Genomic DNA, 26,718 nt, shown 5'->3' on the forward strand with positions numbered 1-26,718 from the left:
ACAGCCTAGCTACATGAAGTTTCTTTCAGGACAATGGAGAGTTTAATTAGGAAAACAGTAAAATTTTCTATATCAAATGAGAAAATCCATATAGCCATCTTTATAGAACAAAATCCAACATTCCTGATCTTAAGAGATGTAGTTTAAGAATAATGGTTACCTTCTTAACATGGTCAACTCAGCCAAATCCAGCACTACATCTAAAGTTAAAATATTAGAAGCACACCCCCTTTAACATCAGGAGCAAGACAATCATCACTCCCATTCATGCACAGTATATTTGTTAATATATTCAGAGCAATTAGACCCTTCCCCACAAAAAAAGAAACAAAAAAAGAGTGAGAGAAGGGAAGGATGGAGGGATGGAGGGAGGAAGAAAGGAAGGGAGGAAAAGAGGGAGGGAAGGAGGGAGGGAGGGAGGGAGAAAGGAAGAAAGGAAGGAAAGGAAGAAAGGAAGGAAGGAATTCATAAACAATACCCTGGATTAAGGTTCAACAAACATTTTCTGTAAACATTTACTAAAGATAGTAAATATTTTAGGTTTTGCAGATCATACAGTCCCTGTCACAAGCACAGTTGACCCTTAAACAACATAGATTTGAATTGTGTGGGTTCACTTAGCGGAGGATTTTTTTTTAATAAATATATTCCTTCACATGGGCAAGTTCTGCATCCACAACCAAAAGTGGATCAAAAATACTGTGTTCACGGGATGCCAAACCTGCATATGTGGAGGACCAACTTTTCATATCTGTGTGTTACATGGGGCCAGATATGGGACTTTGAGTGTGCACAGATTTTGGTATCCAGTGTCCTGGACTGTACCGGACTTCGCTGTTGCAGTGCAAAAGTAGCCATAGACACTAGTAAGCAAATGCACATGGCTGCATGCCATCCGCCACATCTCTCTCTACTTATGGACACTGAAATTGAATTTCATATAACTTTTACATATCACAAAATATGATTCTTTTGGTTTTTTTTTCCCCAACCATTTAAAAATGTCAAAATCGTTCCTGTTTCCTGGGCTGTACAAAAAACAGGTATACCAAATTTGATGACACCCTGCCCTACGTTATTTTAACAGTAATTAAATAATTACTTTCAATTAATTAAACAGTATCTATTGATAAATTTAAACTTATCTAATTGCCTATTTTTCTAATTTTTTTGCGCAGTAAAGCTTTTATAGAAAAATTATAAAGAATAATCAAATTATGAAAATGTCCAATTTTAAAACAGAATTTTTATTTCCTTCTGTCTCAAAAAAAAAAAAAAAGGACCCAATCTCTTTAGCTGTTAATTATATTCCTGTAAACAGAGTAACCCTTAGGAATTTCTATTTGAACAATGGCATGCACACAGTTCTTAAATTCATTCCAGTTTCTTTCTTCTTTTTTTTTTTTGTGCTGAACTTCAGCCAAACATTAAATTACCTTGGGAAATAAAAGGTAAAAGAGAAAGAAACACAAAGATGGTATTTGACCTTATTTTATGAGGACATTCAATCTTAATTTACAGAAAAAGAAAAGAGCTTTTTTAGTGTGAGAAGCATGAGAACTGGAAAGAAGTACAGAGTTTTTCAGACCAGCCTATTTTTCTAAGTTTGTTTTCCGGTAACTATGCTCTTGTTTCTATGCAGGTGAGGTTGTAGGTCAGGTGTGTGCGTGTGTCTATAAATCCACACCCATTTTTAACCAGAAACATCCAGAATACATTTCCAACAAGAGCACTGGCCAAGTCAGGTAAGCAAGCAAAGTTTCCAGATTACTTAATCAGTGGTCAAGCTTTGCTATATTTAAATAATCACCTTTTGCTATTTAAAAGTGAAGCTTTCAGTAAAGGGTAGGAAAGTAAAATGAATTTTTATTTTTCTTCTTTTACTGAACTGGATTTCCTTTGCTGGTTTCAGAGTTTTATCTCTATTTATACTAATGGTATTAGAATAAATTGACATCAAGCACAAAAACGACTCTTTAAAAGGTATTCTACGAGTAATAATAGCTCTTCTTTATATTAAGTCTTGTTTTATTTTAAAATATAGGAACTTATAGTATCGTTACTTATGTTAAATTACTTTTGAAAAATGAAATACTAGTGTCAGAAAATGCTAATTGACCAATGTTTATACAATCTAATTGCTGACACATGGTTATGTGCCTCCCAAATGCATTTTAAGCTGCTGTAGGCCTGTAACCATGCCATATTTATCTGTGTTGCCCCGAGTAGCTTAACCTTGCAACTGATACTAAAGGACCCTCAGCAGTTTACACTATATTTTACCAAGGAAAGCATTATTTATTCAAAATCTACAATGTACAAGTTGTACTGCTTTGTCACAGAATATATTTAATATCTATTTTATAATTTATCAGTGTAAAACCAGAAAACCAAGATTTTTATTTTTTAATTAGAAAGTATTTGACAATAATACATAAATACTTGAAATTTTAAAGAAAAAATGGCTCCCACTTAACTCTAAGCTTGGCAGCTTTAAAATAGCAAGAATGATGAAGCTATGCTTTTTCTTTTTTAAAATGCAGATTCCACCTGCTTGTCTCTGTACCTAACATAGAAAAATCTTTCTAAAGATTCCTCCAGATTGACTTTTCTTAACTCTTCTTTATATCCAAGATCCCTGGAAGAATTTTAATGAAGTTTTGGACCCTATTCGCATGGAAAAGAACAGAGGCAGATAAAATTTTGCACACAATTTCCAGGGGTTTTGAGCCTTCTCTAGCTCATCCACAGGCCTTCTAGAAGCCTGCTGGATCCAGGTTAAGATCCTGTCCTAGATGGTTGCTTCAGTTCCTCCACTGCAACTCCCAACCTGTCTAACGAAGGCTGCCTTCCCTGGGTTGGGCTTCATGTTCCAGAGTCAACTGTCCCTGTCCTTTACTAAAATCCACCCTTTTTTTGTTTCAGTCTTTAAAGTATAAGATGACCAAGGCCTTAAGGTATAAGATGACATTCTGAAATGTTTTATGGTTTAATAAGTTATGAGAACTTAAACTGAAATTCTTATCGGGCATCATGATAATTGTTTAACAGGGTTTTTATATGCCTGGAAAGAAAGGACAGGAGAGGAGGGGAGGGGAAAGGAGGGGAAAGAAGAGGGGAAAGAGGAGGGGAAAGGAGGGGAAAGAGGAGGGGAGAGGAGGGGAAAGAAGAGGGGAGAGGAGGGGAAAGGAGGAGAAAGGGGAGGAGAAAGGGAAGGGGAAAGGAGGGGAGAGGAAAGGAGGCCGGGCGACGTAGCTCACCTTTGTAATCCCAGCACTTTGGGAGGCCAAAGCAGGTGGATCATTTGAGGTCAGGAGTTTGAGATCAGCCTGGCCAACATGGTGAAACCCCATCTCTACTAAAAATACAAAAATTAGCCAGGCATGATGGCGGGTACCTGTAGTCCCAGGTACTTGGGAAGCTGAGGCAGGAGAATTGCTTGAACCCGGGAGGCGGAGGTTGCAGTGAGTGGAGATGGCGCCACTGCACTCCAACCTAGGTGACAAGAGCAAAACTCTGTCAAAAAAAAAAAAAAGAAAGAAAGAAAGAAAGGAGACAGAAAGAGAGAGAGGAAAAGAAAAGAAAGAAAGAGGAAGGAAAAAAGGAAGGAAGGAAGGAAGCGGAAGGGGACAGAAGGAAGGGGAAAGGGAAGGAAGGAAGGGGGAAGGGGAAGGAAGGAAGGGGAAGCGGAAGGGGAAGCGGAAGGGGAAGCGGAAGGGGAAGGAAGGAAGGAAGGGGAAGGAGAAGGAAAGGAGGGAGGGACTACTGGGGATTAGGGAGGAAAATAAATTAAGGTTAACCTGGAGTGGTAACGATTTTCAGTCCACAGAGGGGCTGTAATAGATACACCACTGGGAAGGGGAAACTAGTATAATGGGAGGAATGAGGAAATGTCTGGAGAAATCTAGAATCTGTAAACTTCTTTACCACCAAATTGTTGTTCTCCTCTACGACTGCGGTTGCTATTTTACAATAACTAGGTGATTAAAATTGCCAAATGTTTTACTAATGCCAAAACATTGTGTCTTATTTTTCATTTTCCACAGTACCTACTACAATAAAATACAGCAACATCTTTGTTTGAACAGAATCACTAAAGAATCAGTCACTAGCCATTTTGGCTAAGGAATTTTACTATTTTGGTGACGAATTCAATACTAAATAATGTAAGTCAATAGGAAAGACATCTTAAAGGAACTTTAAATCAATGTGAAGGATGTCTGTATATTTATTTTATATTTTGAGGTAAAGTTTCAAAACTGCATGCGCCAACCATTTTCAAATGAGTTTTACATGCTAATGCTGTAACTAAACATCTCACAAGTATTAAAGACTTTCTGTAATATATTTATCAAGTGGTTTATGACCAGATCAGGCCCAACTTTGGACTTTAGTTTTTATCTTAACGTGCAAAGTACAAAAGACGCACATTGAGTTAAGAATCAGTTTGAATTCTAGCTAACCAGGAGAGAATGTAATCATGACACATCTACTCTTTTCTATACATATGTCTAATTTATAGTAATATGACAGTACTTGATTTTTATAAAGAGCTGTATCATAAACTGAAGGGCAAAAGTCTGAGTAATTGTTGGAAGGATGAGAAAGTCAAGAAACTATAAAGGAACTGAAGGACAAGAATCCTCCATATTCTATTTTTCCTCTGATTTCTATTTTAAGCAATATTTATTCATGTATAATCTTATCTTAGTATAGAGTTAAAATGTTCTGACCTATTTATTAGATGAAGGAGAATCAAAAGGCAAAGAATATTTCTGCATGCTAAAAGTCACTTCATAGTTTACAAGACATTAAAAAACATAATCCTATTTGAGTTTCATCTTGTTGCTGTGAACACTACAGGGCGGTTCAGAAGCAGGCTTTGTGTGCCCTGATCCAGCTCTCTTTTAATTATACAGCACTATGCCCTGGAGGTCAGAACATGACTTCTCACCAGCTGAGCATGTATTGAGTTGATTAAGTATTTTAAAAATAAAACGTGAATGGAAGTTCTATGTGGTTGGTTAAACCATGTCAAACCAAAAAAGCAGAACAGTTTGTCATCACAGTATTGGTCCAACTCTTAGCAAATATCTTCTAATAATAGCTTGAAGTAACTCACTGGATTCTGAGAATTCCTTTCTGTCATCTAGCTTCTGCTGAGAGATTCTCTAGAAGACATGATGCTACACTCAGCTTTGGGTCTCTGCCTCTTACTCATCACAGTTTCTTCCAACCTTGCCATTGCAATAAAAAAGGAAAAGAGGCCTCCTCAGACACTCTCAAGAGGTGCTGTAATCTCATTTTATTTTCTAAACTCAGTCATTTGGATTGCTTTTTAAAATATCTGGTGTCTTCACTCATAGTCTAATTATAAAGCAAATTCAACTTACTGAATGATTTTTGTTGTGTGTGACTTCAAAATGGATTTTCAAAAACAGAAGGAATCAGTTTATTTTAGGCAGTGAATCAAATCAATTAGCAAACAATAACATAAATTTGCATTATCTTTTGCCAAAATAATGGAGAATTGGCTTGCTGTCTATAACTTTGGTAACCAGAGTCCTAGAAAATAATGATTGATTGCTATGTCATATTGGTGTCCTAATAGCAATTTAAGATTCCTCAAAATTTGCTCAAATTCCCAGTCCTCTATTTCCCAGTCCTCCAAAAAAAAAATTTGGAATGATTTTATATAAGCCTTCCCAGAAAATTATACTATACCCCAAACCCTGAGAATTCGGGGTAACTAAGTCTTTGCTATATTGACTCTGGAAGACAGTGGTTTTAGACATAATCAAGGATTACCATTGGCTACATGTTTAGAAAACATTTCTTTTTGTACTTATTGTTTTACTTTGGCCTAAGAAACAAATATATATTTATGTGTAAAGAAACACTTTATAAAAAAAATTCTTTTTTTTTTTTTTTTTTGAGACAGAGTCTTGCTCTGTCACCCAGGCTGGAGTGCAGTGGCACGATCTTGGCTCACTGCAAGCTCTGCCTCCCAGGTTCACGCCATTCTCCTGCCTCAGCCTCCTGAGTAGCTGGGACCACAGGTGCCCGACACCATGCCTGGCTAATTTTTTGTAGTTTTAGTAGAGACGGGGTTTCACCATATTAGCCATGATGGTCTCGATCTCCTGACCTTGTGATCCGCCCGCCTTGGCCTCCCAAAGTGCTGGGATTACAGGCGTGAGCCACTGCGCCCGGCCAAGAAAATATTCTCAAAGTTAGTTCCTATATCTCTAAGTAACAGAAGTAGGAACAGAATTATTTGTCCCCACATAGCTATTCAAAATTAGCAGTATTACCACCAAGTACTTGACCATTTGTTTGCTCCATTCACATTACCACTGCAAATAGTGGTCAAGTGCCTTGTAGTAATACTGCTAGTTTTGAATAACCATGTGGGAACAAATAATCCTGTTCCTACCTCTGATATATATATTATATATATATATGTAATATATATGCTATATATGTTATATATATGTAATATATATGTTATATATATGTAATATATATGTTATATAGTTATATATATGTTATAGAGATGTAATATATATGTTATAGAGATGTAATATATATGTAATAGAGATGTAATATATATGTTATAGAGATGTAATATATATGTTATAGATATGTAATATATATGTTATAGATATGTAATATATATGTTATATATGTGATATATATGTTATATATGTGATATATGTGTTATATATATAATTATAACAAATTATATATTATATATGATATATATTATAGTATACATTTATGTTATATTATAATAAATTATATATAAATATATGCTATAATATAAATATATAATTTCAAATTCTAAAACATTGACTTGCTTCCCAAGTACACTCATTTCTTAACAGATGTATTGAGTGCCAGCCAAGTGCTCATCAATGTTTACCTAAGCTAATTAACTCTACTTCAGTTTAGCAAACACACAAACTATATATACAGAAAGTCAATATATTTTTGCAAAAGAAAGGAATGAAAAAGTTGAAATATTTTCCTAAACATAACTCTCTCTATATATATAAGCCTAATTGTTGTAAAACAATGAGCTCAGTAGCCTTAAAGTGACAAAGACTAAACTAGTTATTGCCCTTAAAGATTTTCCAGGTCTGCATTAAGCAGCACTGTGATAACTATACCTCAAGGCATCAATATTCTGTGTGCTAACTTGTAAATGTTTATTTAAAACTCTTGTTGAATGTTTTGAAAAATATATTACATTTGTATGCCCTATTTTAAACAACTTAAAGGTTCTGTTATTTCAATTGATAAGAAACCAATTTAACACACAAGATGACTGATATTAGCTGAGAACACCATTATTGAGAATTGGTTTATATTTGGCAAAGTCTTTTACCATCTATTGCTACATGGGAGACAATGGAGAGAATGAGGCTCAGAATGAATGAAGATTAAAGGTAGGGGTGAGTGGGAGGAGTCTGGATACAGTATAAAGTGTAGCATATGGAGCCCCTTAGATCACAGGAAAGCACCAGTTAAGTAGAGAAGGTAGTAAGGAGAAAAGGAAGATTAATGAGAAAAAGGTAGTAGAAGGTTCAGGGAGAAAAAAATACACACACATAGAGTGATCCAAAAAAAATCCAGCTTCCTTTGAATCAGAATTGCTGAGTACCTAGTCCAGTGATTGGCAGATAGTAAATACTTAATATATGTTAGATAAATGAATAAAATCTCAAAAGACAAGAAAATATAGCCAGAGATAGAGATAGGGCTAGAATTAGAGTAATGAGCAGAAGCCATGAAGTGCATTTAAACTGTGTACCAGCTTTGACCTATTGTGATTATAACAGAGTATATAAAAAAATCATTACAATGCAGTATGGCTTTCCTACAGAGCTATGGACAATTTGTTGAGAATAGAGATTATATTGCTCTATGTTTGTATTCCCACTGCTTTGTGGAGTAAGTTATGCAGCAGATGTTCCTTTACTGTTTGTGGAACTAAATTGAGCAGGAGCAGAGAATAGAAATTTTCCCCACTGCTAATGCTCCAGCATTGAATGATATTTGCAACAGAAGAGGGAAAATTAAGCAGAGGCCTAGTCTCACTAGCTGTTTTAGAATAACTTTTACTTAACGTAAAATGTGGTGTATAGATATTGCATGTGTGCAACCAAAGTTGGAAAGAGAATCTTTCAGGATTATTACAGAGAGCAAGAGTTCCTGTTAAGATGTGGCATTAAACTAACAAGAGATGTTTTTCCATGTTAACATTTTAAATCAGGCAAAAAAAAAAAACAAAAAACAAAAATGTTGCTGGTGAGTATATAAAATGATGCAGCTACTTTAGAAAATATCCCAGCAGCTCCTCAAAAATATAAATATAGAGTTACCATTGGATCAGCAGTTCTGCTCCTAGGTATATACCCAAGATAAATGAAAATATATACCACTCAAAAACTTGTACACGTATGTTCATAGCGGCATTATTCGTAAAAGACAAAGAGTAGAAACAACCCAAATATCCATTAACTGATGAACAGATAAATAAAATATGGTATATTCATACAATGGAATAATATTTGACCATAAAAAATGAATTAAATAATAATACATTTCACTGTAAGGATGAACCTTAAAAAGGTCATGCTGAGTGAAAAAATCTAGTCACAAAAGCCTACATATTGCACGATTTCATTTATATGAAATGTCAAGCATAAGCAAATCTATAGAGACAGAAAGTAGATTGGGGTTTCTTAGGGCTGTGGCAGTTGAAGAAAATGGGGAGCAGGTGATAGCTAAATGGTATAGGGTTTCTTTTTGAGGAGATGAAAATGTTCTAAAATTGATATGATGATGGTTGTACAATTTCGTGGATATGCTGAAAAAAGTATACATTTTCTTTTTTTTTTTTTTTTTTTTTTTTTGAGATGGAGTCTTGCTCTGTTACCCAGGCTGGTGGAGTGCAGTGGCGCGATCTTGGCTCACTGCAACATCCACCCCCAGGTTCAAGCGATTCTCCTGCCTCAGCCTCCTGAGTAGCTGGGACTACAGGCACATGCCACCACACTCAGCTAATTTTTGTATTTTTAGTAGAGACGGGGTTACACCATATTGACCAGGCTGGTCTTGAACTCCTGATCTCAAATGATCCACCCGCCTCAGTCTCACAAAGTGCTGGGATTACAGTCATGAGCCACCATGCCTGGCCAAAAGTATATATTTTCAATAGGTGAATTGTATTGGTATATGAATTTTATTTCAATAAAGCTGTCGCCAGAAAACAAACATGAAAAACAAGCAAAAATCATGGAATCATATTTATCAAATTATTATCATATTTACCATGATATTAAAGCCAGAAACTGTGGTCTGACAACATTTGAAACGTACAAGAAAATCTAGGCCCAAATTGACTTCCAAATATTGCTAATTTTCACATTCATTCAATCTCTCTCATTCGTAGACTGAGACACTTCCTGAAAATACTCAGTAATGTTTTTGGAGGTTCTGCACATTCTTCTCCTTGATGATCTTATTCTTTAATTGCTAATAAACATTCCCAACTACTCATACCATTTCTTTAAGGCTAATGCGTTCTCTCTATATTCATTGCTTTCTATTTTTTCTCTCCATTATTTTGGGTGTTTCCAAAACACATGTGTTTTATTATGTCTCTCGGCCATGAAATTCCCACACAAGAATTTTTTCCATGTCAATTCAAAGCAAAACTTGGAATTCCCTTATTTCACAATGTATACTGATTTAGAAGAGGTCAACATCTCCTGGGACCCAAAATAGGAGGACGTTGTAGAGTACAGCCCACAGGATTCCTAATAATATTACAAAGTATGCAAAGATGAACTGTTACTTTCCAAACATTCCTAAAGCCACAGCTTTTACATTATCCAAAGATGTCCTTTCAATCAGCTCTAATCATAACATGTATTAAGCACTTACTGGGTTCAAGGCCATGGGCCTTGAGGTTTGAAATGCAGTAGCAAAACCTCAGTACTGCAATCTAAAGGGAAATCACCTCCATATCTTGTGAAAATTGTGTGTCCTCTGCACCATATGTCAGCCAACAGCTTGATGGCTTAGTTAAATATTTGTAGGTAGATATGTGATTAATAGATACCCATTTCAGAGCGCTTCTCTAGTTGTGGGTTACTGCATTGATTTCTCTCTTCTATTTCAGGATGGGGAGATGACATCACTTGGGTACAAACTTATGAAGAAGGTCTCTTTTATGCTCAAAAAAGGTAACATGCCTCTTAGCTCATTTTTTTCCTTTTATATGTAGTAGACTCATAATAATTGTACATACTTACAGAATATAGAGTGATATGCTGATACATGTACATAATGTGTAGTGATCAAATCAGTGTAATTAGCATATGCATCTCCTCAAACATATCATTTCTTTCTGGTGAGAACACTCAAAATCCTCTCTACTAGCTTTTTAAAAATATACAATAAACTATTGTTAACTGTATGTACCCTATAGTGCTGTAGAATACTACTCGAAATTATTCCTCCTATCTAGCTGTATTTTTGCATCTATTAGTCAACCTCTGCTTATCCTTCCATCTCTGAACCCTTCCCAGCTTCTAATAACCAGAGTTCTACTCTCTACTTCTATTAGTACAACCTTTTTTTAAGCTACCCTGTATGAGTCAGAATTTGTGGTATTTATCTTTCTATATCTGACTTGTTTCACTTACCACATCCTCCAGGCTCATTCATGCTGCTGTGAATGACAGCATTTCATTATTTTTATGGCTAGGTAATAGTCCACTGTGAATATATAACACTTTTTCTTTATCCATCCATCCATTGATGGACATTTAGGTTGATTCTATATCTTGGCTATCGTGAATAGTGATTCCATAAATATGGAGATGCAGATATCTCTTTGATACACTGATTTTTAAAATAAATACTCAGTAGTAGGAAAGCTGGATCATATGGTAGTTATATTTTTAGTTGAGAATCCTCTATATGTTTGCATAATGGCTGTACTAATTTACATTCCTACCAACAGTGTATAAGAATTCCCTCTTCTCTGCATCCTCACCAGCATTTGTTATTTTTTATCTTTTTGATAATATCAGTTCTAACTATGGTGGGATAATATCTCACTGTGGTTTTGATCTGCCTTTCCCTGATGATTAGAGATGCTGAGAATTCCTTCATATCCTTGGCCATTTTTGTGTCTTCTTTTGAGAAATGTCTATTCAGATCTTTTGCCCATTTTAAAATCAAATCATTTGGGGTTTTTTGTTGTTGAGTTGTTTGAGTTCCTTGTATATTCTAGATATAAGGCCCTTGTCGAATGAATACTTTGCAAATAATTTTTCCTATTCTACAGGTTATCCCCTTATTCTTTTGTTTCCTTTGCTGTTTGGATGCTTCTCAGGTGATATAGTCCCATTTGTCTATTTTTGTTTTTGTTGCCTGTGCTTTTGAAGTCTTACCCATACATATTTTGCCGGGAACAATGTCCTGAAGGGCTTCCCTTATATTTTCTTCTAGGAGTGTTATAGTTTGGGGTCTTACATTCAAGTCTTTAGTCCATTTTCAATTTATTTTTGCATATGGTGAGAGATAGGAGTCTAGTTTCATTCTTCTACATATGGATATCCAGGTTTTCCTACACCATTTATTGAAGAGGGTATCCTTTCCCCAATGCATGTTCTTGCCACCTTTGGCAAAAATCAGCTGACTTTAAATATGTGGATTTATTTCTGGGTTCTCTATTCTATTCCATTGGTCTAGGTGTCTGTTTTTATACCAATACCATGCTGTTTTGTTTACTATAGCTTTGCAGTATATTTTGAAGTAGTATGATGCCTGCAGTTTTGTCCTTTTCATTCAGTATTGCTTTGAACTATTTGGAGTCTGTTGTGGTTCTATACAAATTTTAAGATTTTTTATTTCTGTTTCTGTGAAAAATATCATTGGTATTTTGATAGAGATTGCATTGAATCTGTAGATTGCTTTCGGTAGTATGGTCACTTAGCAAAATTCATTCTTCCAATCCATGGCATGGGATGTCTTTCCATTTTTTGGTGTTCTCTTCAATTTCTTTCATCAATGTTTTATAGTTTTTATTGTAGGGATCTTTCACCTCCTTGGTTAATATATTCCTAGGTTTGTGTGTGTGTGTGTGTGTGTGTGTGTGTGGTTTTTGTTTGTTGTTTTTTTGAGATGGAGTCTCACTCGGTCGCCAGGCTGGAGTACAGTGGCGCAATCTCAGCTCGCTGCAACCTCCGCCTCCCAGGTTCCAGTGATTCTCCTGCCTCAGCCTCCTGAGTAGCTGGGATTACAGGCACATGCCACCATGCCCAGCTAATTTTTTATTATTAGTAGAAACAGTGTTTCACCATGTTGGCCAGGCTGGTCTCGAACTTGTGATCTCAGGTGATCCACCCACCTCAACCTCCCAAAGTGCTGGGATTACAGGCGTTAGCCACCACACCTGGCCTTTTTGTGGTTACTGTAAATAGCATTGCTTTCTTGTTTCTTTTTTTCAGCTAGTTCGTTATTGTTATGTAGAAATGCTACTGGTTTTGCATGTTGATTTTGTATCCTCCCACTTTCCATTAATTTTAACAGATCATATAGATACCTCATAGATGAATCAAAAAAAGCATTTTAGTTTTCAAAAGGATGCCACAAGTATTTGCTCTGCTATTGTATGCCAAAGGGACTAATAGTTGCTATTAGAATGCATTTTATAAACAAAAGCTCTAAATACCTCTGTATTAATGTCTTTATTACTCAATCAAGCTTTTAAGTATGTTGTATAAACAAAGTAGTATTACTTATTAGGCATTATACAAGCTTAGACAGAAAACTGGTTTAGGGCAGCAGTTCTAAGGCCTGCCTGTTTGAATATCAGAGCAATTTGAGTAGCTTTTTAAAAAATCCAAATTTATAATCAATCAGTCAAGTATTCCTTGAATGTCCACTGCTATGTGCCAGACACTGTTCTAGGCTCAATGACCAAGTATGATACCATTTTTATTCTTAAAGACCTACTAAGTTTTTGGGAATGAAGCTGAGAAACATATTATTAAAAGCTCCCCAAGAATTAATGAAATATCTAAAGAACATTCTATGGAAATACTCTTTAAAGATGAATAAAGATTCCAAATTGACTATTGTTTCAATATTGGACAAGTATTAGAAAAGAAAGAAGTCTACAGAAGAATCTTACTTCCAAATATCATTGTAACAAACAAACAACATATTAGTAAGGAGCACCAGCAGAACATTTAAAAAATATACGCTGATAAATTGAGGTTTAGTCTGGGAATGCCAGGGTGGTTTAGGATTAAGAAATGTGCTAATTAAAATAATTTAATATTTATAAGGAGACAATTCATACAAGTATGTCTCATCTCCATCAATTCTGAAAATGCATTAATACAATAAAACATCTATATTTGAATTTTTAAGACTTTGTATTTGACAATATTAATTTATTTAAATTAATCCCAACAATAGCATTCCAGCAGTAGCAACAACAACAAAAAACCAACATCATGCTTACTGGGAAAACAAATAGAAGTGTCCCATTAAAGTGTGGATAAGACAAGTGTATCTACAAACACAACAATTACTAACATTTTTCTAGAGGTACTAACTAATGCAATTATAGGAGGAAAAAGAAAATGTACAAAGGAAAAGTTAAAATATCTTTATTTGCAAATGATAATTTATATATGTGAAAAACTAAAAAATTTAAATATTCAGAATAACAAAAATTCTGTTGAATTAGATGAGAATTGATATTTAAAAATTGACTGCATTTATATATAGAAAAACACATCCAAAAAAACTTGTAAAATACCTCATTTACAATGACAAAAAAGAAAATAACCCAGAATAAACTTGACAGATGTGCAAAATCTATATGAACCTAAATACACTGAAAAGAAAAAAGAAATTTCCAAAACAATGGCAGTGCTTATTATATTCTTGGATAGAAAGACTTTAACATCATAAAAATGCCAATTCTCTCTATACTTAAAAAACTTTTTAAGATGATCACAATAAATTGTGATAAGATTTTTTTTTTTTTTTTTTTTTTTTTGAGACAGAGTCTCGCTCTGTCGCCCAGGCTGGAGTGCAGTGGCTCAATCTCGGCTCACTGCAAGCTCCGCCTCCCAGGTTCACACCATTCTCCTGCCTCAGCCTCTCTGAGTAGCTGGGACTACAGGCACCCGCCACCACGCCCGGCTAATTTTTTGTATTTTTAGTAGAGACGGGGTTTCACCGTGGTCTCGATCTCCTGACCTCGTGATCCACCCGCCTTGGCCTCCCAAAGTGCTGGGATTACAAGCGTGAACCACCGCGCCCGGCCGGTGATAAGATTTTTTAAAAAGATAATTCTAAAATTGAAATGAAAAAATAGACACGAGTAGTTAGGATAGTTAGGAACATTCTGAAAAGAGAGCAATAGGGATTAGGCCTTTATCATTATTAAACATTTTACAAAGCAATAATAAACAGTAAGTTACTTGTAAATACATAAAATATAATAAAAGTATAGAAATAAAACTTTGAATGTAAATGGATTTGGACCTCCAATCAAAAGACATGGAGTGACTCAATGGGTTAAAAAACAGGTTCCCCCTGCCCCCTGCAAAAAAAAAAAAAACTTACAAGACCCAACTATAGGCCCAAGCGATCCTCCTGCCTCAGCCTTTCAAGTGGCTGGGACTACAAATGTGTGCCACCACATGGGCCAATTTTTGTACTTTTGGTAGAGACATGTTGCCAAACATGTTCATCATGTTGCCCAGTCTAGTCTCAAACTCTAAGCTCAAGCAATCCTCCCACCTTGGCCTCCCAAAGTGCTGGGATTACAGGCGTCAGCCACCATGCCGGGCCTCACTTCACCTTGAAGGATGTTTATTAACTGCAATTGAAAGGATCAAAAAGTATATCCTATATAAATGGAAACAAAACAAAAAAAAGTAGCTACACTTATATCAGATAAAACAGACTTTAAATCAAAAAATGTAAACAGAAGCAAAGAAGGTCATTATATAATAACACAGAGATTAATTTACCAAGAAGGTATAACAATTATAAATATATGTTCATCCAACATCACAGTACCTAAATACATAAAGCAGATATTAATAAATCTGAAAAGAGGAATAGATTACAACACAATAATAGTAAGGGACTTCAATACCCCACTTTCAACAATGAACAGATCATCCAAAAAGTCAATAAGGAAAACGTTGGACTTGAACTACACTTTAGACCAAATGGACCCAACAAACATATACAGAGCACTTAATCAAACTGCAAGAGAAGATACTTCTCATAGCGTAGGGATTATTTTTTAGAACAGATCACATGATACACAAAACAAGTCTAACAAATTTAAGAAGACTGAAATTATATCAAGTATCTTTTCTGACCATCAACAGATGAATTCATAAAATATGGTATATGTACACAATAAAACACTCTTCAGCCATTGAAGTGAAGGAAATCCTGAATAGCTATCCAAAGAGCCTATCTCCTTTGATGCTCACAATCCACTTAAAATTAAAGCAGTATTTAAAAATCATTCTACATACCCAGACATTAGTCTGGGCAATGATTTTTTTTTTCATATGACCGCAAAAACATGAGTAACAAAAGCGAAAATAGACAAGTGAGATTGCATCAAACTAAAAAGCTTCTGTACAGCAAAGCAGACAATAACAGAGTGAAGAAATGACCAACAGAAGACAATACATGAAAGCCGCACATCTGAAGAGAGGCAAATATGCAAGGAACTCAACTCAGTAACAAAACAAACATGGAATTTGTGTTTTAAAAATGGACAAAAGACCTAAATAGACATTTCTTAAAAGAAGACATACAGGCTGGGCACAGTGGCTCATACCTATAATCCCAGCACTTTGGGAGGCCAAGGCCTGACTTGAGGTCAGGAGTTCGAGACTAGCCTGACCAACATGGAGAAACCCCATCTCTACTAAAAATACAAAATTAACCAGGTGTAGTGGTGCATGCCTGTAATCCCAGCTACTCGGGAGTCTAAGGCAGGAGAATCGCTTGAACCTGGGAGGCGGAGGTTGTGGTGAGCTGAGATCGCACCATTGCACTCCAGCCTGGGCAACAAGAGTGAAACTCTATCTCAAAAACAAAAAAAAAAAGACATACAAAGGGCCAACAGGTAGATGAAAACAATACTTAACATCACTAATCATTAGGGAAATGCAAATTAATACCACAGTGAAATACTACCTCACTCCTTTTAGAAAGGCTATTATCAAAAAGATGAATAATAGCAAGTGTTGGCAAGAATGTGGAGAAAAGAGAACCCTTTTACACTGTTGGTGGGAATGTAAATTAGTACAGCCATTATGGAAAGCATAATGTATGGAGAGTACTCAAAAAATTAAAAATAGAACTACCATATGATCCAGCAATTCCCTGCTGGGCATATATCGAAAAGATAAAATCGGCATGTCTAAGAGATATCTGCACTCCCATGTTCGCTGTCAACAACATAGAAGAACCTGGAGAACATTATGGTGAGTGAAACAAGCCAGATACAGTAAGACAAATGTCACATAATCTCACATGTGTAATCTAAAAAAGTCAAACTTATAGAAACAAAGGAAAATGGTGGTTACTAGAGTCTGGGGGTGAGGATGGGGAGTTCTTGCTCAAAGGACACACATTTCAGTTAAGTGAAATAAATTGAAGAGATCTGTTGTACATTGTGGGAATAATAGTTAATAATATATTTTATACATGAAAATTGCTGAGAGTAAATTTTAAATATTCTCACCACAAAAAGTAAGTATGTGAGGTGGTGAATATGTCAAATAGCTTGATTTAGCCACTGCACAATATATACATATATCAAAACAGCATACTGTACACAATATATGCAACTTTTACTTGTCAAATAAGTAAATCAATTATTGATAGGTTGTTGACAAACTCCCTAGATAAATAGATACTACAGGAATTTTTTAATACAGAAAGTGGTATTTTAAATCAGGAATAGGGGAGACACGTTATGTAATAATTAGTATCAGAAGTTGATCGCCATCTGGGGAAAACAAATAAATTTGCATCCATATCTCACATTTATGCAAAAATAAATTAGAAAGATATAATTATGAAAATTAAATCATTAAGGTGCTAGAAGATACTACTGCAAAATTTTATTTCTTTAAATGCTTGGAATAGGGGAGAACCAAGATTATAGTGAGGCAAGAAAGATACCTGGGGTATAAAAGTAAAGCCTCTAATTTGAGTCCTCTAGATGCTCCCCTGGCCTCGTGCTAGTGCTGTCTGCTAGGCTTGAGCATAGCCAAACAAAGAAAAGGAGAAGATAAAAGAAAAAGTCTAAAAAGAAATTACTAATATTTTCAATTACATGGAATTTTCTGTATAACCAAAAGCTTACAGTAAACAAAGGAAAAATATTCTGTTAAATGGAAAACTGCAGCACATATTACAAGGGTGACTTTCTCTAATATACAACATACTCATATATTAATAAGAAAAAGGTCAACAAGTCAACAGAAAAAAGTGAGCAAAGAATATGAAAGTTCACAGAATAGAAAAATAACTCAAACATATAAGGTTGACTATTTTTTATAAGAAAGACAAACCACATTCGTTTCCCTCTTTTCACCTGTTGGAGAAAAAAAAATTTAAACTAATAACCAGCTTTAGTGAGAATAGCGAAAACAATTACTGCTCACACTACCAGAGAGAGTATGAACTGGTACAGCTTCTATGGAGAATATATATCAGAATTATAAATGCACACACTCTTTGACCCAGAAATTCTACTTCTGGAAATGTATTCACAAACATACCCACCTATGTGCAAAATCATTTTTTAAAAAAACAGCATGGTCTCTCATTTCAGAGACCTGGCATCTTCAGGGACAGTTACCTGCTTTTTAAGGAGGTGAATTATAGTTTAATGTATTACAGGTCCTATACTACGGATGGGAACTATTACAGCTTATAATGTCAAAAACTTTTCTTAGACCAAAGGTATCTTCCACAAAGGTAACAGACTGGATTGGTCCATCATTCAATGATTTTCTAGAGTGTAGAGACATCTCTACTATTACTGCCACATCATTAGGTGTGAATAACTGAAGTCATAGAGAAAAAATGAGTCTTCCACATTAGAAGGTAAGATGTTTCCAGCTAGAAAAATAGGAAATCTGTCTTCCTTAGAACAGATTTATGGTTTAGAAAATTCAAAAGACTACCTGTCTGAAAATGAACCATGGGTAGATAAATATAAACCAGAAACTTAGCATGAACTTGCTGTGCATGAAAAGAAAATTGAAGAAGTTGAAACCTGGTAAAAAACTCAAGTCTTAGAAAGGCAACCAAAACAGGATGAATCTATTTTATTAATAACAGGTCCTCCTGGATGTGGAAAGAAAATGACCAAAAAAAACACTATCAAAGGAGCATGGTATTCAAGTACAAGAGTGGATTAATCCAGTTTTACCAGACTTCCAAAAAGATGATTTCAAGGAAATGTTTCATACTGAATCAAGCTTCCATATGTTTCCCTATCAGTCTCAGATAGCAGTTTTCAAAGAGTTTCTACTAAGAGCAACAAAGTATAACAAGTTACAAATGCGTGGAGATCATCTGAGAACTGATAAGAAGATAATTCTGGTTGAAGATTTACCTAACCAGTTTATCGGGATTCTCATACTTTACATGAAGTTCTATGGAAGTATGTGAAGATTGGTCAATATCCTCTTATATTTATAATCTCTGACAGTCTCAGTGGTGATAATAATCAAAGTTTCTTGTTTCCCAAAGAAATCAGGAAGAGTGTTCTACCTCAAATATTAGTTTCAATCCTGTGGCACCAACAATTATGATGAAATTTCTTAATCAAATAGTGACTATAGAAGCTAACAAGAATGGAGGAAAAATTACTGTCCCTGACAAAACTTCTCTAGAGGTGCTCTGTCAAGGATGTTCTGGTGATATGAGAAGTGCAATAAACAGCCTCCAGATTTCGTCTTCAAAAGGAGAAAACAACTTATGGCCAAGGAAAAAAAGAATGTCTTTAAAATCGAATGCTATGCTGTCAAAATCAAAACGAAGAAAAAAAACTGATAGGGTTTTTGAAAATCAAGAGGTCCAAGCTATTGGTGGCAAAGATGTTTCTCTGTTTCTTTTCCGAGCTTTGGGGAAAATTCTATATGGTAAAAGAGCATCTTTAACAGAATTAGACTCACCTCGGTTGCCCTCTCATTTATCTGCATATGAACGGGATACATACTTGTTGAACCTGAGGAGGTAGTAGAAATGTCACACATGCCAGGAGACTTATTTAATTTATATCTTCATCAAAACTACATGGATTTCTTCATGGAAATTGATGATATTGTGAGAGCCAGTGAATTTCTAAGTTCTGCAGATATCCTCAGTGGTGACTGGAATACATGCTCTTTACTCAGGAAATACAGGACATCTACAGCTACCAGAGGTGTGATACATTCCAGCAAAGCCAGAGGATATGCTCATTGCCAAGGAGGAGAATCAAGTTTTTGACCGTTGCACACACCCCAGTGGTTTCTAATAAATAAAAAGTTTTGGGAAAATTGCCTGGCAGCAAAAGCACTTTTTCCTGACTTCTGCCTACGAGCTTTATGCCTCCAAACTCAGCTACTGCCATACCTTGCCCTACTAACCATTCCAATGAGAAATCAAGCTCAGATTTCTTTTATCCAAGATATTGGAAGGCTCCCTCTGAAGCAACACTTTGGAAGACTGAAAATGGAAGCCCTGACTGACAGGGAACATGGAATGATAGACCCTGACAGCGGAAATGAAGCCCAGCTTAATGGAGGACATTCTGCAGAGGAATCTCTGGGTCAACCCGCTCAGGACACAAAGCCGGAAACCTGGTCTCTTCCTCTGAGTCAGAATAGTGCCAGTGAACTGCCTGCCAGCCAGCCTCAGCCCTTTCCAGCCCAAGGAGATGTGGAAGAAAAGGTAATAATAGAAGACTATGAGAGTGATGGGACATAGAAGCCAGCCTGCTAATCAGATTGCTACTTCACAGATTCATTGTTTCATTCAGTGGTACTTCAGCAGAGTTAATATAGTTCTCTGATGAATTACACAACAGTTTGTTAATTCTCCGTTCTTGTAGTATTTCATCACGAGAAACTAACTCTTCTGTCACCTTGAAGTAAATAGAAGATCAAGCCTTCAAATAATCTCTGAATGTTTTTCTGTAGGATTTATTAAATCTGCGAGTGATTTAAGGAGAGGTCAGTGTGTATAAAGTGTGTTTGAACATTATGCCAAATATCAAAATGTGAAGGACTAATTCAGAATGCAAAAACTTTATAGGGGGTTGTAAATATGAACTATACAAGAGTTTAGGATGCAATTATGAGTGTAAAGAAATTGTGTGCCTTAAAAAAACAGCATGTTTAGCAAATAAATGTACAAATGTAAATGTTTTGGAACAATCTAAACACAAGAGATTGGAAACAATTTAAATATCCATCTTTGGGGAGACTAATAAGGTAAAATATATAATAGAACATAATATAAAAGAACAGTGGCATATCTAAGATTTATATTTTAAAAGCAAAATGTAGATACTTGTGTGCTAGTATTTTTGTTTTTTAAAGAGAAATACATACACATAAATGTGAACACGCATCTGGGTATATACAATATATAAACATATTCATATAGATTTTCAGTTATACGACCTGAAAACCTCTGGGAGAAAATATAAGAAAAAGTAATACAGCATAGTTACAAAAGCCAGCAGGAGGAAGAATTTTTATCTTTTTAACTTTTTATGGTTAAAATCAAAATGACCCCCCAAAAATGTATTAGAGAACTCCCACTCAGGTTGTTTGTACATTCTGCAATGTGCAAGAACCAAAGGATATGAAAATAGCCAAATATTAACAGCTTTTTTGTAAAAACTTTTTAAAAAACTAAATTTAAAAGTCTTTGACTTTCCTGAAATCTTATACTAAGTGTTCATTGGAAATGAATACATTGTTCATAATATCCCTTTATCTCTGGATACAGAATTGATTTTCTCTAACTGCACTATAGAGTACATAAGAATTACCTAATAAGCTTGTTAAGCTACAGATTCCTGAAACCACCCCAACCCCAGAGATTCTGATTAAATGGGTCTGGGATGAAGCCTTTGGTTTTTTGTTTGTTTGTCTCTTTGAGACAGAGTCTCGCTCTGTCACCCAGGCTGGAGCGCAGTGGCGCCATCTCGGCTCACTGCAACCTCGCTTCCTGGGTTCAAGTGATTCTCATGTCTCAGCCTCCAGAGCAGCTGGGACTACAGGCTCACGCCACCATGCCCAGCTAATTTTGGAATGAAGCCTTTCCTAATTTTGGAATGGAGCCTTTGAATTTAAGTTCCTAATAAGTTACCTAGTGATACTGATACTATCAGTTCTGGGGCCACAAATACAGTAACACTGCTATTGACTATAGTGCTATGATTTGTAAATCTGAGATTACTACTGTAAGTCTTATTGAAGCTAATAAAATTTTAAATCTAACTCTACTGTATGTTTTGACCCAAAGTTAATCATTTGACTTAATTCCATCCTTTCTTTGTTTAGTAAGAAGCCATTAATGGTTATTCATCACCTGGAGGATTGTCAATACTCCCAAGGTAATTTTAGCCCCTGAGATCTTATTATAATATATAATATTTCCAATATAAAATAGGAAAAGTGACCTGGTAATAATAGCTAAGAAGGCGCTCAGCAAATCCCATTAAAAACAAATAGACAACTGCCAGAGTACCATCATTTTACTAAAGAGCTTAAAGACCACAATGATTGTTACCAATCTACTGAATATTTCTATTATATTCCCTTGGGCATTAGATATTCCTCTTCTTCCCAAGAAAAGAAAAGGGTGAGCTGAGAGGGTGTAGAAACACTGAAAAAAAAGTTGTTGTCTTAACCAATGAGTCAATGAGTTACATAAAATTATAAAACTAGTGTCTTCACTGTGATTAACCTTTGATGTCTCCTTGAACGGACTGTCCCTCATTGCTTTCCAATGAGGGACAAAGTGGCAATAGGCCAATGAATTATTAATATTTACACCTGAGTTATATATGCAAACGAATGCTAAATATTGGCTTTATTTTGCTATGTTACATTAAAGGTCTCTTGATCCTTAAAACTAACTGGCAATTTTGTTTTCCCCTACAGCACTAAAGAAAGTATTTGCCCAAAATGAAGAAATACAAGAAATGGCTCAGAATAAGTTCATCATGCTAAACCTTATGGTACATAAACTTTATGATGTTTTCTTAATATTATAATGTCATGGAAAATTCTTTTTCTTTTTTTTTTTTTTTTAGACGGAGTCTCGCTCTGTCGCCCAGGCTGGAGTGCAGTGGCATAATCTGGGCTCACAGCAACCTCAGCGTCCCTGGCTCAAGCAATTCTCCTGTCTCAGCCTCCCAAGTAGCTGGGACTACAGGCACCTGCCATCATGCCCAGCTAATGTTTGTATTTAGTAGAGACGGGGTTTCACCTTGTTGGTTAGGCTGGTCTCAAACTCCTGACCTCAGGTGATCCACCCGCCTCAGCCTCCCAAAGTGCTGGGATTACAGGCATGAGCCACCGTGCCCAGCCTCCTTTTTTTCTATTTTTAAAGCACAAAGAGCTAAATGTTGATAATACAGAAAGTTATATGGAATTATAAAAGGCCAAAATAGAATTTACTGACAGTCACACAAAATCATCTTGAAACTATAAAAACAAATGAATCCAATAACATTCTTTTTTTTCTTCTCCTGCTAGCATGAAACCACTGATAAGAATTTATCACCTGATGGGCAATATGTGCCTAGAATCATGTTTGTAGGTATGTATGTGATCTCATTTCATCAGATCTACAAAATTAGTAAAAATCAGCATTCTTGCTTTTATTTTTAAATGCTAGTTCAAGTACTATTCTTTTTAAAGATAAGTCATTTCTAATCCAATAATATCAGCTCTTGTTAGTTCTACAATCAAAATCCACTATATCTGTAATCTGAAAATTTTAAGTATTTTTTCAAAGCATGTATGCTGTTAAATCTGTATCCCAATGTACTTTCAATATAGTGCCCCAGACTAGATTGACAGAGATCTATGACACACTAAAAGGAGAATTCAGGTTAATTCATCATGAACCGACATGTATGAAAACTAATTTTGCTTATAAATTGGCTTGACATTTGTTTTAGATTAAGAAACAAAAATGATTTTAAGAACATTTTATGGATGTAGCCAGAGGCCATTATCCTAAGCAAATTAACACAGAAACAGAAAACCAAATAGTGAATGTTCACACATATAAATATGAGCTAAACACTGGTTACACATGGACATAAAGAGAGGAACAATAGACGATAGGAACTCCAAAACGGGGAAGGAGGGAGGGGGCCAAAGGATGAAAAACTAACTGTTGGGTACTATGTTCACTATTTGGATGGTGGTTCAGTTGAAGCCCAAACTTCAGCATCACACAATATATCTATGTAATAAACTTGTACACATAACCCCCAAATATAAAATAATAATAAAATTTTTACAAGAGTAAAGAAAAGAGCATGCTAAATTATACTTTCGTGACTTGGTTTTTTTCTTGACAGACCCTTCTTTAACAGTTAGAGCTGATATAGCTGGAAGATACTCGAACAGATTGTACACATATGAGCCTCGGGATTTACCCCTATGTAAGTATTCACAAATGATCTCAAACAGTGGTCATAGCTGACCCCTGACTATTTGTTAAGGGCCAATGATGCCCTACATCAGTGCTTCTACACACCAGTCACTGAGGCTAGTGGCGGTGTTTAAATGCCAACTTCTAGCTCCCACCAAAATCAGAATTTTGGGGGTACCTCAGAATCTATTTTAACAGGGATGTCTAAGGGATTTTATGATTACTAAATTCTGAGCTCACTAAAAAGAATATAGTACACGTTAAAATGACACAAACTTGAGACAGTCCATTCTCCTAGTATCAAAGATCTCGTGTGATTTCATCAAATGATAGTAAAATCATTTCATCTTTCTTTAATGCCTGTAAGCAAGGAGGTACAGTCTTACTTAGGACTTTAATCCTTTTTTTATTCTTTTTTTTTTTTTTTGTAAAGACAGGGTCTTGGTATGTTGCCCAGGCTGGTCTCAAACTCCTGGCCTCAAGTGATCCTCCCACCTCAGCCTCCCAAAATGCTGGGATTACAAGCATGCCCTACCATGCCTGGCCAAATCTATTTTTTACAACATTCATTATCAACTATATTTAATAAGACAACTGTGCCTATAAGATCTAGCAATACTAATACAAAGTGATCCATTAAAAAAAGAGGTACTCCTCAAAACCCCTCTGATGAAATTGTTCAAGATAAAGTTGATCAACCAGCTCTCAATGGTCTAATCCCTAAATTTACATGTACACTTTTAGCATATTCTTTAATGTCATAGACGAATTCCCATATCCAAAGCTATTAATTTAAATGGGTCAATTTCAGGTTCTAGAGTTAATAGATCATAGCATTTGTACTTTCATTTATTAATAGCATAATATATATCAACTCTTATTTCAGTGATAGAAAACATGAAGAAAGCATTAAGACTTATTCAGTCAGAGCTATAAGAGATGATGGAAAAAAGCCTTCACTTCAGAGAAGTCAAATTTCATGAAGAAAACCTCTGGCACATTGACAAATACTAAATGTGCAAGTATATAGATTTTGTAATATTACTATTTAGTTTTTTTAATGTGTTTGCAATAGTCTTATTAAAATAAATGTTTTTTAAATCTGAGACTGACAATATAGTTTTATTTCTGCTTCATCAGTAGCAAAGAAAGCCTGCCAAGAGTTATAGTGGAGACAGGAGGACCTAAGTAAGAGATGCCTATACCGTTTGTCTCTGTTTCTTCACCTCTCCTTCACTCCATCAACTAATCTAATTTTATTTTTAATTTTCTAAATTTTTTTTTTTTGAGATGCAGTCTCACTATGTTCCCCAGGCTGGTCCTGAACTCCTGGGCTCAAGCAATCCTCCAACCTTGGCCTGCCAGAGTGCTGAGATTATAGGCCTGAGCCACTGTCCTGGTCTAACCACCAACTAATCTAATTTTAATTCTGTCTCCTCCACTGTACCGTACCTGCTAATCCAGGTCATAAATGATCTCCATGTTACCAAAACAAGTGGATAAATCTCTGCCCACTTGTGATTTTAACTTTTAGCTACATATTACAGCACTAACCACTTACTTCTTTTCATACTTTACACTAAGACATTTAAAACCTAATTATATTTTCAAAATTCAACTACATTTATTTATTTATTTATTTATTTGAGACAAAGTTTTGCTCTGTTGCCCAGGCTGGAGTGCAGCGGTGCACTCTTGGCTCACTGCAACTTCCACATCCCCACCGCTACCCGTTCAAGCTATTCTCCTGCCTCAGCCTCCCAAGTAGCTGGGATTATAGGTGTGTACCACCACACCTGGCTAATTTTTGTATTTTTAGTAGAGACGGGGTTTCACCATGTTGGCCAGGCTGGTCTCAAACTCCTGACCTCAGGTGATCTACCGCCTCAGCCTCCCAAAGTGTTGGGATTACAGGCCTGAGCCACTGCATCCAGCTACATGTTTTTCTTAATTATTGGGTAGATACTTTAAAACTTTTACTAATTTTAAAAAAAGTGTAACTACTTCAGGAAAATTGAAGAATTTCTCCAATTAACTAGTAGGAAAGGATTATATTTATTCTGAAATGATCAAATATCCAATCATCAACTCAGTCCTTTACAGGAAGCCTCCAGAGAGTTAATACCATGTCTTCTATTTATTTAAATAACAGCAACACGAAGAAAAAATCCTGCTAATAGAAATCCTAAAATCAGCTGGGAGTAATTATCAGAAGGTAGAAAATATTTTAGAGGCTGGGTGCGGTGGCTCATACCTGTAATCCCAGCACTTTGGGAGGCTGAGATGGGAGGATCACTTGAGGTCAGGAGTTCAAGACTAGCCTGGTCAACATAGTGAAACCCCATCGCCACTAAAAATAGAAAAATTAGCCAGGCATGCTGGTGAGCACCTGTAATCCCAGCTACTCAGGAGGCTGAGGCAGGAGAACTGCTTGAACCTGGGAGGTGGAGGTTTCAGTGAGCCAAGATCGTTCCATTGCACTCCAGCCTGGGCAACAAGAGTGAAACTCAGTCTCAAAAAAAAAAAAAAAAAAAAAGAAAATGTTTTAGATGGGCAAAAATTTTCCTAACTCACAGGATTTTATTGCATTTAGCAAAATTTGAATTGCTTTGTGATATAAAACTACACTTTTATATGAGATAGATATGCAATGTCTATGATATAGACACCTGTAATTTCAACATTTGATGAGTCAGAGAAAAAAAGGTTTCCTTTGGGTCTTATTTGATCACTATTCTGTTAATTTTAAGCAGGCTTGTAGTAAATTGATCTATTTGGATATAAATAAGTTACATGATTATCAGTACTAGAGACCCATGTATCCTATTTATTTACAAAAGAATATTAAATATCCTATTTTAATTTTTATATTACAGCCTATTTTGATTTTTTAGATAAAAGTCTAGAGTTTTTATTTTAATGAATGCTAAGAGATCAGAATGCACTGGCATTCTC

At 35.5% G+C, this 26,718-nt stretch overlaps 1 protein-coding gene and 1 pseudogene across 1 annotated transcript; both read left to right on the forward strand.

Moving 5' to 3' along the window:
• The first annotated feature begins 1,705 nt into the window (after positions 1-1,705).
• Positions 1,706-24,869, forward strand: AGR3 (anterior gradient 3, protein disulphide isomerase family member). The gene is made up of 8 exons (XM_055269969.1): positions 1,706-1,745; positions 5,154-5,289; positions 10,193-10,256; positions 21,654-21,706; positions 22,257-22,333; positions 22,854-22,917; positions 23,690-23,773; positions 24,650-24,869. Exons 2-8 carry the CDS (start codon positions 5,181-5,183, stop codon positions 24,697-24,699), a joined length of 501 nt encoding a protein of 166 aa, XP_055125944.1. The 5' UTR covers positions 1,706-1,745; positions 5,154-5,180; the 3' UTR covers positions 24,700-24,869.
• LOC129478363 (cell cycle checkpoint protein RAD17-like) lies at positions 18,241-20,067 on the forward strand (annotated as a pseudogene).
• Positions 24,870-26,718: the final 1,849 nt, after the last annotated feature.

Source organism: Symphalangus syndactylus, chromosome 3, assembly GCF_028878055.3.
Source record: "Symphalangus syndactylus isolate Jambi chromosome 3, NHGRI_mSymSyn1-v2.1_pri, whole genome shotgun sequence".
Classification (NCBI taxonomy): domain Eukaryota; kingdom Metazoa; phylum Chordata; class Mammalia; order Primates; family Hylobatidae; genus Symphalangus; species Symphalangus syndactylus.

Coding starts and splice junctions, on each gene's coding strand:
- AGR3 (XM_055269969.1), top strand. CDS start 5,181: ATGATGCTACACTCAGCTTTGGGTCTCTGCCTCTTACTCATCACAGTT. Junction 10,257..21,653: donor CTCTTTTATGCTCAAAAAAG/GTAACATGCCTC, acceptor TTCTTTGTTTAG/TAAGAAGCCATTAATGGTTA. Junction 22,334..22,853: donor TCATCATGCTAAACCTTATG/GTACATAAACTT, acceptor TTCTCCTGCTAG/CATGAAACCACTGATAAGAA.